The sequence below is a fragment of the Manihot esculenta genome, chromosome 17 (assembly GCF_001659605.2).
Source record: "Manihot esculenta cultivar AM560-2 chromosome 17, M.esculenta_v8, whole genome shotgun sequence".
Lineage (NCBI taxonomy): Eukaryota > Viridiplantae > Streptophyta > Magnoliopsida > Malpighiales > Euphorbiaceae > Manihot > Manihot esculenta.
This window is the reverse complement of record NC_035177.2, coordinates 33572113-33584161: the sequence shown is the minus strand read 5'-3', so window position 1 is coordinate 33584161 and position 12049 is coordinate 33572113. Positions and strand designations below refer to the sequence as shown.

The window sequence follows — 12049 nt, the reverse complement described above, 5'->3', positions numbered from 1 at the left end:
TCTTCTCTTCTTCTATTTTCTATTTTGGTTCAGCCATAAGTGGCTGAAACCCCTAATTCTAGTTGAAGTTTGGTTGAAACTAAGGTTGTTTAAAGGGTTGTGAGATCTGAACATAAAGTGTTTGCTTTTGGTTTGTTCAATATTCATGCAATTGTGTGCTTAAATCTAAGATTGCTTTGTTGTTTTGATCAAATTTGCCTCACCCCCTCCAGACAAAGTTTTCTCGGGGGATTCCTCGATGGCGAGCAACTCCTGGGACGACGGGACCAAGGTCGACTTGGGCTTCAGAACCATGGAAGACGTGGAAGATGAATGTGACCAGCTACGACCCGAGGTCTTTGAAGTCCCTGAACGATGACCTGTAGCGCTTGGCCGCGAGGTCGGGACAAGAGGAACGGTCCAATCCACCGACCTGGAGGAGATGACCTGGGCCACCTCCCGAGTAGCATCGGCCACTGACTGCCCAGCTCGGAAGGCGTCCAGTGCCGCTCTCATGCTCTTCCGAGACAAAGCAAAATTCTTGGGAGGCTTGATCTTATCCATGGGAACCTGGGAAGCTGCAAAGACCCAAAATCAAAATAAGTTAGGAAGGCATTCGAGGAAAATCAAGAAGGGAAAAACAAAGCAATTAAACGAAGTAAAATACCCGCATCCCTGCAATATTGAAGACTGGACACAAACATGCATTTTTCGACATCATACTTTCGTTCAACAGAAGTCAGTTGAAGGTAGCCGACCTGTTCAGAAAGGCTTAGTTAGGGCAGATCGTTGCAGCCTAGAGGGACATCCTCCCAAGAGAGGTCCACCTCCCAAGACAACCCGGAGTCCTTTTTCAGCTCTACCACTGCGAACCCCTCTATCCAGCCTTTGATTCAGTCCTTGTGACCTAAAAAGATGGACAGCCCACCTCGGGGTGCAAAATAGTAAAAGCCCTGACTCGCCCTAACCAGTCGAAAAAAGGTAACAAACAAACGTGTTGTGGGCATGAACCCCCAGCTCAGGCTGACAGACTCAAAAGAGCACATGAACATAATGGAATTGGGAGCCAGCATCCAAGGGTTTATCCCGAAATACCGAAAAACCTCAATAAAAAAAGGGGAGAAGGGAAAAATTTAAACCGTAATCACGTTGTTTAACAAAGAAGACCAAACTGCGGTCTTTCTGAGGGTCGATTAGACCAGAAGGAGGAGGATCGGGAAGAACGATCCTCTCATTACGATAGGGAGCCCGGATATGGAAGAGAGGGGTATCAAGATACTCCTGAGAAAAGAAATTTTTCAATGTGGAGGGAGTAATACTAAACTCTTGATTAATAACATCAGGAAACTTCGGGCCATCCATGGTGGAGTAAAAAGCGTACCTTGAAGGCGATGGGGGCAGAAAGACAGAGCAGGCGGAACGTGCAGAGAGCAGAGGAGAATGAGAGTTCTATGAAGGCTAAAAAAATTTGAATTTTTAAACAGTAAAGTGAAGAACAGACGTTTTGATGGGAACAGTCCTCGGGCCACGCGGTTATAATGGATTCTCGATATTTACCCCCTCATCACTCATGTAATAACTGATGAGGAGGTAAAGGGGCAATTGATGACCGCTGGGTTTCACCACCCTAATATGAGGCCGAGCCCACAATGACAACACTAGTCCAAGGTTCACGAAGCCTCTCAGGTGGGCCGCCCCAGCCCATTCGGCCTTGACTCAGTCTTGCTAAACGGATCGGGCCTCCCTTGAGTCTCAGTCCCCACACCCCAAGCTCGGCCATGAGACTTAACAGAAGAGGGGACAACAGACCCAACCACCTAGCAGTCCTGTCTACACGCGTGCCGGGGGTGAATTAAATGGCCGTTTAGCATAGAGCAGACATCTAATGCTTTCGTACATACGGATTTGTATGACAGAGACCGGTGGCCCAGTAGCTGCAAGGCTGTTAGACATCACTAGCAGACAGAAGAAAAAGAATAAAAGGAGAGGAGCATCCTCCTCTCAAACCAAGCTTACTCAACTATTGTAAATCCTGTTTTCTCTGGATTTCAGAACATCAAACCTAATGAGAGGGCAATTTAATACTTACATATTTTATCAAATAGAGGGTAAGTGAAATAATTTTTTTATTAAATTTTTAATAATTTCAATAAGATTTACTTTTAATTTAAAATTAATTTTTACGAGAATTTAAAATAATTAAACTTTTACATTCTTAGTTTCATTAAACACAAAAGCTTAAAAAAAATAATTCATTTAAATTCTCTTAAAAAATTTATCATTCTAAATAATATATTTTTAAGTATTCTCAAATAGTGTGAAAATAAAAATTACAATTTTGAGATGGAAGATATAAATAAAAATATGTAAAATCAGATAGAAAATGTGCAATAACACATTAAAAATATAATAAAAATTTAATTTTTTTTATATTAACAATGCAAGTGTTATAATAATAATAAGTACTTTTTTATTAGGTAAATAATAAATATTATTTTTGAAACTAGGTAAATAATAAATTCTTAAATTTAACAAATGTTACAAATGTATGGTTACATTTATTAGAAAATACAATTTTAAATTTTAGTGAAACAATATAAGTTGATAGTATATGAAGAAAAAACTATAATTTTCACTAAACTAATTAAATATTTATAAATTATGTAAAAATAAAATGATATTTTTAATATCAATTTTAAAGGATTTAAAATTAATTTTAAGAATAATTATTATTAAGTTTCCTTCTATGATTCTTGTGTGACTCGATACTCTCGCATTTTCCTTTTCTTTACTTTCTCATGAAAGACGATTTGCGTCAATTGACTATCGATAAAAAAAAAGATATTCCGATCATCACTTATGATTTCTGTTACATTTTTTTTTGTAGTTTTTTATATTTTGATGATTACTTATCAGTCAATAGACAAGAATTGAGAGGAGGTCTTTGGTTAATATGAAAGAGTCATGTTTTTGTTTCTGTGGTTGACTTTTCTTCAAATTTTATTGATTCGGTTATTTTGGAAGGTAATATTCAATGGAGGTTTACTAGTTATTATGGGTTTCCGGAATTACAACTACGACGTCAGTCTTGGAATCTTATTCGAGCTTTCTCTCGTAAAAACTTTCTTCCGTGGTTTTGTTCGGGAGACTTTAATGATTTATGTTCGAGAGATGAAAAAGAAGTAGGAGCATTTTTGCCAAATTATCTTATGTAGACATACACTTGATGAACATTTTTGCCAAATTATCTTTCGCAGAGGTTTGATTTTGAATAATTGTAAATCTTTATTAGACTCTAAAATTGATATTTCTGTTATATAAATTCGTCGTAATACTACTCTAACTGCTCATATTTTGACTAGAAAATCTATTAGGTATAATTATCTCTCTATTTGAAATTATCTCTCTATTTGGGATTATATTTTTCTTTATTTGATGAAATTTTATTAATACAATCAATAGTTTTGCTTTAAAAAAAAATTATTATTTACTTTTTATAATATCAAAAAATTCATTCATTATTCGATTTTAAAAAATATATTAAAATATTTTTAAAATTTAAAAAATCCTTTAATTCGTCTCTCAATTAATTTTAAATATTAAATATTAAAAAAATAAAAAATATTTTTGATATGAAAAATTAACTCCTAAATATTTTTATAAAATTAAATAATTAATTAATATATTTTTTATATTATTAATATTACATAATAAAATATTTACTAATTAAAATTGATAAAAATTAACTAATAAAATTTTTAAAATGTAGAAAATCTTTTAATATATATTTTTTAAAATATAGAGATAAATAATAAATTTTTGATATTATATAGATTAAATAATAAATATTAATTTTAATATGAATTATTAATAAACAATAAATTTAAAATTCTATTTATTATTATTTTTTAAAATTTTATTTATTATTATTTTTAAAAATGAACTTTAAGTAATAAATAAGTATTATATTTATAAAATATAAAGAGTATTTCTACCAGAATTTGAAATGAAATAATATTTTAAATTATCTCTTCGTAAATTCATTGCCGTTCCAGTCAAATTAAGGACTATAAATAGTAAATTCCTTAAAAATAAAAAAGAAATTCAAATATTTGTGCAGGAGGGAACAGCCAAACAGGAAGCTCAAGAGCAGCCATGGCCGGAATAGATCCACAGAGGCAACTCCTAAACCTAATTCGAGATTGCACCTCCGAGAAATCACAAGGAGGTTTTAAACCTCTTCTCCTCCTCCTCCTACTCGTTATTCTTATTATTTATTTGTTTTTTTTTTTTGAAGTTTGGTTCCCGAGAAAATGAAGGATATAGCGAGAAAAATCCACTCCTTTTCTCTCGTTTACCAAAATCAAGCCTCATTGTACTTGAATCAAACGCTGCATAATGAGGATGCTCCACTTTAACGTCTGAAAATTATGAAAAATGAAGCCTGTATTTTGAATTTACCTGTCTTTTTTTTGTTTCCTTTTGTTGTTGGCAACCGAAACGAGGTTCAATTTTCTGGATCCTCAGAATGTTGACAGAAAATGCAGGAAATGAATTGAACATCCACCTTGAGACTTTCTTTTGGATTTGAGACTTGTTACTCTGTTTTACCAAGTTAGGCAATTAATCAACAGACTCGATTTAAAAAAAAAAAAGTTTCTCGGAAACCAACCGTTGGCTAAAGTTTTTGTACTATGTATGGAAACTTGCAGAGAGAAGGGTGGTTGGGCTAAGGAAGAGAGTTGAAGAGCTTCGATCTGAGCTTGAAGCGGCAAATGCGGAGCTCGAAGGAACAAAGCGGTTCAAAGAAACTACTGAGCAAGATCTTAAAGGCTACGAAGTTGAACTGGCTATGAACATTGCTACTATTCACACCCTAGAGGTTTACTTGTATTATTGTGTCACTTATGGTCGAATTCGTTTTCAGTATAAGTAAATTCGATTATATATCAATCAATTCATTCAGGCGTTTTATCAACTTTTCAAAATGTAACGAGTTTAAAATACGTACAGGGAAGAATTTCTCAGATTCAAGATGAAATATCCTCCATTGGATCGGAAGTAGAGCGTCTTAAGGTGATGACTATGCTTGTTTTATTCCTGGCTATTGTTTATTATTATTATTATTATTATTATTATTATTAAATTGATGATGGCTTTGGTTTAAAACTTATTAGCCGTATCTAATTCTTACTTGACCTTTGTCGTAACCCGATTATGCGAAGCATGAAGAAAGGACCGCACGGTAAAGAACCCTAAATTTTTTTTTCTTCTTTTTTGTCTCTGTCTTTCTTTTCCAACTCTGTTATTTCTGAGCACAGGCAAATGTCTATTGAAGTTCAAAAGAAAAAAATTGGTATGGTTGTATTTAATTCTGCTCCTATGATGCATTCTTACTGTATATGCAGAGATGCCTTTATTTGCCAGATGTTCGAGCTTAACACCAGGATAAGGTCGGTGTCACTTGCTGAGACATGAATCAAATCTCTAGTTTCTGTTTGTGTCCATGAGTGCTTGAAACCACATAGATAACTCTGCTCAATATCTAAATAACTTGATTGTGCTTTGGTTGACATCAACATGCATACAACGTATCTGGAATTACATCAAGGCAGATGAATGGCTTATGTGAACCCAACATTTGTTAATCGACTCAACCTTGTGCTTAGACTGAAAATTAGTAGAAGGAAGATTTTCTAGTGAGTTAAAATCTAATTCCATGGTTTTTAAGCTCTGTGGAGGCAGTAGACACTCTGTCAGGTTGTTCTGCCGGTAGGTCTCCTCAAAAGTAAGTTTGAAATTTTGATTAGAAAAAAAAAGGGCCATGAAGCTGAATCATTCAAGAAAAAATTATATTCTTAATTCAGCTTTCATTGCATAAGATGTCCATTAAATACTGAATTTAATCTAATTTCTAGAGTAAAACTTCCATGCAGTCTTTTATTATTAACTCCCTTGCCCATTACAATGTTTGGTTTCTTTTCACTCTCTCTTCCTCTCTCCCCCACCTATATACATATATGTATATGTTTTTGTTGTTTTGTACTTCTCTTATGACTATAGTGTTCCATAATATGGAATTTCTCTCCACCTTTAAATTTAGCTGTACTCAATTGGATAGTTCTTTTCGGTACAAATTTCTTCAAATTATCCATGATCCATAACTGTGAGACCCCACCAAAAAGAACTAACTTATTAGGTAGGGAGGTCCAAATAGTATATAAAGCTTTTTGTATTCTTATATTTTCAACCTACCTTTATCTCTAAAGATGCTGTCGAAGGTACTCATCAGTTGCCAGTATCATGGAAGTTGTTTTATCCAAAAAGATAAAATGTTAGGTATGTTTACAGAGTTCAATTCACCTATCTATTACCTAACTTAATTCAAAAAACTCCAAAATTTTGGACGTGTGTATAAAATTGGTCAGGCTCCTGGAACCTGGTACTTCTCTACTCTTGAGAAAAAGGCAGCATTTATTACATTTATCTAAGGTTTCACATCCATCACTATATTTAATCTTTGAAGGTCTGGCTCATTGCAATTTTCTGTGCAACAAATTTGAATTATAAATTTCATGAACATGGTTGTTTTAATTAATTTCATATTTCGCAATAATTTGAGGCTTTTGAATGAAGTAATAAAGTCAAATTCCTTTAATATTAATGATGCTTGAACAGAACTTTTGGTGTGTGCTGAAATTTAAAGCACTCTTCACGTTCATTGATATATTTCTATACATAATAAGAATTTATGAGGTGCATTACCCGCATTATTTTCACCTATGCACTTAAACTTATGTTAGCATCACTTCTTATCTCATCATCCCAATAGTCTTCATGAAGATCTCAGGTTGTTGGCAGTGATTGTGTTCTAAAAATATAACAGTTCCCTGCTATTCACTATTGCTGAAATATAGAGGAAAGAATAGGAAACAAAGAGAAAGAAGCACAAAAAAAAATAGGGAGAGAAGAGAGAATAAATTTAGCGAGAGAAGGATGAGAATTTTATTGATAATATTCTGACATGACAACTTCGAGCTATTCCAGCCCTTTTTATACTATTTTTTGCCAATTACATATTAGAGATGTAGTAACTACCTCTAACTAATTTTTGCTGCAAATGCTAGCTACCTTTGGTTGACTTTTCTTGCTTTCACACCTATTCCTGCACTTCTTATTATTATTTTTATTTCTATACTCCTTCATATGTAACAAAGTGCATTGTAATTTATGTATTTAATTGAGCTAGCGAGGCATTCTAGGAAAAAGTAAGAGCATGCACAGCTATTGTGTAGTTTACTGATGTTGCTGTAGTCGTCAAGGAAATGTGAACATGACATAGTCAAGTATCTTTTGTAACGCAATATAGGAGGTAGAATTATTTCTCTATGCCAGATGAAAGGATCTGCAACCCCCGACCCCCACCTACCCATAAGAGGAGGTGCCATATGGATAGTGGGTAAATAGGGCAAGTTATAGAGAATTTTCTTCTCCCCCTGTTCACTGATATCTTTGCCCAGAATAAATCACCAAAAATATCATACTAACCATACTGAATGACATGTTGACATGAGCAACTTGATGTTATATTTTCCACTACAGCTGGCTGATCTTGTCATGAGAAAGTCCTTTGAGCATATTTATATGTATATTCTGTTTTCTTTGCCCCCCCTGATGTTATACTATTGCCATGAGCATGCTGTTTGAGATTTTAGCCATGTACACTCTGTACTTGCTAGTGGAAAACAACTAATTTGTTCTTACTTTTCTCTTTAGGAACTTCCAGAACAGAATAGCTTCCAACTTCTATGAAGCAAATAATGTTGGAAGTGCAGAAGGTAATGGCTATTGTAAAAGTATTTCATTCGTTAGTTTTATTGACATCATTTACGTGCTGTTTATTGTTTTTGTATTTGATACTAAATTGTGGATTTTTTCTTCTAAAGGCGTCAGTTGTGATTAAGACCATTAAGCGTATGATGCATAATAATCAATGCGTCTTGACTTTTGAAAAGAAATGAAATTGTTAATAGTATAATCAGAAACTTTGCAAAAACAAAAATGTCCACTGATCAAGTTTATTCCAAATTGATGCCCAGATAGATGTTTGAATTAAATGAATTAATTCATTTATGATTACAATAGTTTATATGTATCAATTAGGTTTCAATTCTATGTTCAATCATTAATGCTCTTTGTAAATTTTTCATTTGTGAAAATTTGTCAGTAATTAAGGAAGCATATATATTCTACGAGAGCAAAGACTATTAGTATAAGTTGTAAAATTGCGAGGAATTTATAATGTTAATTGATATATAAATCCATAGGATAGCCATATCTCTTCCTTTTTTCCCTCTTAGTTTCAATTCCTTAAAGGAATAGATATCGTTACTTTTCTTCTTTTCTTTCCTCAATTATTTTTTATGAAAATGAAATAATGCAGACATTTCAGAAGCAGATCAGAAAGTTTTAATGGAGGTACCCATGGAAACTGATTCAAGAGCTTTAGAGGACGAGCTTGCTCTTCTTGTTTCTCAAATAACTAAAGAGGAACAAGAATACCTGGCAGAACAGAGTTTCCAAAAGCAAGTAAGAAGTTAGTTATGCAACAAGGACACTGGTATAAGTGTAATTTCAAAAGGCTTAAATGTTTTCTGATTGTCGTTACATGGTTATAAATTTTGTTTTTAACTGTAAGTTTATCAAAGCTTTTCTTGGACAACAATCTATAGTTTCCTGTAGGTCCAGCAGGAATATGTGGATCTTCAGAGGAAGGTTTCTTTGATGGAGGTGATAACAAAAGAAACAAAAGCACTGCAGGATTTGATTAGATATCCTTGCAAATTTCCTAATTGAGGTCTAGTTAAGAAAACAAGTATGCAGTTTTTTTGGCATTTATGATTAATTTTTGAGAATTGGTTCTTCAAGTAACATGGGTTGTTGTGTCATGTGAGTACTGCCACAAATTTCTTTAACTTGAAACAAGCAGACTTCTGAATTGGAACAAATTTATGCTTCTCTTGGTGAGCAGTTGCAGAAGAAGTGTGTGTGTCCCGGCTGTCAGACAGATAATGTAGAGTCTCTAAGGGGAATTTTTCAGGCAGATGAGCAAATTCATCTCGTGTAAGTAATTTTGTTTGCTGTTGCTTTGTTTTAATGTTGGTTAAGAAACGTGCTATAAATTGTACTCACTGGATAGTATGGTCTCAATTACATTGGAGAATGATGATAATAAGGCCCTGTGTTCTATGAAACTTTCTATCAAAGACTTTGGACTAACAACTCAGAAAGTATTAAACTGATTACATTATTTTTATGGTGTTTACCTGATATTTGGTGTCTCAATTACTCTGGAGAATGATGATAATAAGGCCCTGTGTTCCATCAAAGACTTCCAGAGTAAAAACGTGAAAAAGAGTCATCAACTAATTTTGGCATTTATAATTCATGTAAGCTTCATCACAGTATCTTTAACAATGTTTGATCCAATCAAAATGGTCAAACTATTTCCACAATTTCATGCTGTATATCCAACATTAATCACACTTTAATGAAATAAGTGTCATAAATAATTTAACAATGTTTAACAATGTTTGATCCAATCAAAATGGTCAAACTATTTCCACAATTTCATGCTGTATATCCAACATTAATCACACTTTAATGAAATAAGTGTCATAAATAATTTAGTTATTGATGAATGTGATCACATTCATATAATCAACTTTGCTTTCTTTAATAAGATTCCCCTTTAAAAACCCGAAGGAATGGGGGCAAAAATGAAGGAAAGGAGATAGTGAGGAAATGGCATATCTCCAGAAAAATCCAGCTCTAGCTGCATATCCTATACTCTTGCTTTAGCTATAGCATATTTGTAGGTGATGCTTCTATTAGATCTTTTGCCATTAATGACGACAATGTTGATTTGGTCTCTTCATTACTGTTGTCTGGCTCCTGAAATAACAAGTATGTTGATATTAATATCACGGTTGAGTTTATGCACACAATAATAATAATTATTTATTTATTTTTATTTTTTTGCAAATACGAGTATTGGAAGTAATACCCCTATATAAAAGCCTCAGAAATGAAGTATAAAAATAATGTCAGAACTTACCCTTTTTCTGGGAGGTTTTATGGTTGGAAGAATGGTCTGTAATGGAAAGATTCTTGAATTAGTAGGCTTCTTGACTTCCACGGGTATAGAAAATAGTGCAGAAACAGGACGATAGTCAGAGAACTTGCTTTTTCTACGGAAGTATGAAAGCTGCTCGATTCCTTTTCCATACCATAGAATTATGTCACAGCTGCTACCAGATTCACAACAATGCGCATTGGTACTTGTACAATCTACAACGTAAAGACGATGTATATAGTTAAATGATAAACTTTCAAACTATGCAAGAGGAGTCAAGTTCTCTTATAGTATTAGACTATACCATGCTTGAGTTCTTTGCTTTTCTCCTTATTTACTTGGCAAGCCGCCTGAATACCTTTTGCAATTTGATGCAGAGTACTTGTATGTTGGTGCAAATTCTATGTTTCCCTCTCTCCAACCTTGAAATACTCCCACCATTTTCTAGTTCTCTTCTAAGCTGATTAAACTCTTGCAATAAAGCTGAATTTTTATAAATATTTCATAAGTAAATATATTAGTAGATCATATATACCAAATTATATATGAGAATGTGATTATAATTATAATAAAATAGAGAAAATTTTGTAAAAAAGAAAATAACATAAAATTTCTCAAATTACCTTAATAAATTTATATAATTCACTTAATTACTTGATTGATATTTATTTTTAATTATAATAAATAGTTTTATAAAATAAAAGAATATAATTTGTGTTCGTCTTTACTTACTTTACAGATGAATAGAATAAGAGATAGAGATAGGATAAGAGATGTTATAACAAATTTTAATTATATTTTTATTATGGATTAATTTGTTTATATTTTAAAAATTAAAATTATTAAATAATTTATTTTTAAAAATAAAAAATATATATATATCCAATAAACTATATCGATTATATTATAATTTATTCTAAACTATATTAGTATAATGTAGCTGAGGCGGTAAGTGACTTCTATAATTATTTATTTAATATAAAATATTAATTTATCACGTAAAATAATCATACGTTATGAAAATTTTATATTTTACTTATTTAAAATATTTGTTGATAATGGAAAATGAAAAATAATTCTAAGGAATATATAAATATAATATTTTTTAGAAATATTTAAAAATTAAAATCTATAATATTTATATTATAAATTTATATGCAACAGTACTAAGATAATTATTGTACAGAAAATTATTAAATTTTTAAAGAATAATGAGCATATAAAAAATATAAAAAATATTAACATTTTAAAATATAAAAATAATAATATTTTTTATAATAATAGGATAGAATATTATTTATAATTAATAATAATGTTATTAATTTAATATAAATTTTATTATATTAATTTGTATAAAAATATATTTATGTACTTGAAACATCGGTTTTCGTTATGATCACTTTACAAAAAGAATAATCAATGTTTACGTAATTTTATAAATATATTATATAATTTTCGTAAAGTTTAATTTATTTTCATAACAAATTAAATTTATTTATTTTCAAATTAAGGAATTATATAAATTCCCTCTAATAACACGTGTGAATGGATGATAGATTTTATAAAATAAAATAAGCTAATGGAATGCGAAGTACCAAAAATTCTTCAACACTTCGATTTAATAACTTAAATATGTGAAGTTTTTGAAGGTTTTTTATATTTTTTGTAATATTTTTATTTTAAAAATTTTTACTTTACCATAAAAAAACTTGACCAAAATAAATATAGATCTTATATTTTTTAAGCATCAATATTTAATTAATTATATTCATAAATTTAGTAAATCCAACATCCATACACAACAACAGTAAAATTATGCAATATATTATATTCGTGAATTCTAATACAAACAACCTAATACATATAAATGGCATTCGTGATGCATGAGTATGCTTAAAAAGTTTAATTTTTTTAAAATAATATATCAGTTCAGTT

General features: G+C 31.4%; 1 protein-coding gene across 14 annotated transcripts; it reads left to right on the top strand.

Moving 5' to 3' along the window:
* Nucleotides 1-4082: 4082 nt before the first annotated feature.
* Nucleotides 4083-9308, top strand: LOC110604550 (centrosome-associated protein CEP250). 14 transcript variants are annotated; one of them, XR_002486255.2, is made up of 10 exons: nt 4083-4207; nt 4692-4861; nt 4993-5055; nt 5205-5224; nt 5301-5432; nt 7756-7817; nt 8423-8568; nt 8722-8810; nt 8969-9127; nt 9162-9308. XR_002486255.2 is itself a non-coding variant. In XM_021742762.2 (10 exons), the coding sequence occupies exons 1-9, from the start codon at nt 4135-4137 to the stop codon at nt 9104-9106; spliced, it is 897 nt and encodes a 298-aa protein (XP_021598454.1). In that variant the 5' UTR covers nt 4083-4134; the 3' UTR covers nt 9107-9127; nt 9162-9308. The 14 variants fall into 14 exon arrangements, 12 of the variants coding, with proteins under 12 accessions (XP_021598454.1, XP_043808292.1, XP_021598458.1 ...); XM_021742762.2 differs by having other exon boundaries at nt 8965-9127; XR_002486256.2 differs by having other exon boundaries at nt 8712-9127.
* Nucleotides 9309-12049: the final 2741 nt, after the last annotated feature.

What these genes read in the sequence shown, in the direction of transcription:
- LOC110604550 (XM_021742762.2), top strand. Translation starts at nt 4,135, where the DNA reads ATGGCCGGAATAGATCCACAGAGGCAACTCCTAAACCTAATTCGAGAT. An exon ending in TAATGTTGGAAGTGCAGAAG is followed by an intron (nt 7,818 to 8,422) that starts GTAATGGCTATT and finishes GAAATAATGCAG; the next exon opens with ACATTTCAGAAGCAGATCAG. An exon ending in GCACTGCAGGATTTGATTAG is followed by an intron (nt 8,811 to 8,964) that starts ATATCCTTGCAA and finishes AACTTGAAACAA; the next exon opens with GCAGACTTCTGAATTGGAAC.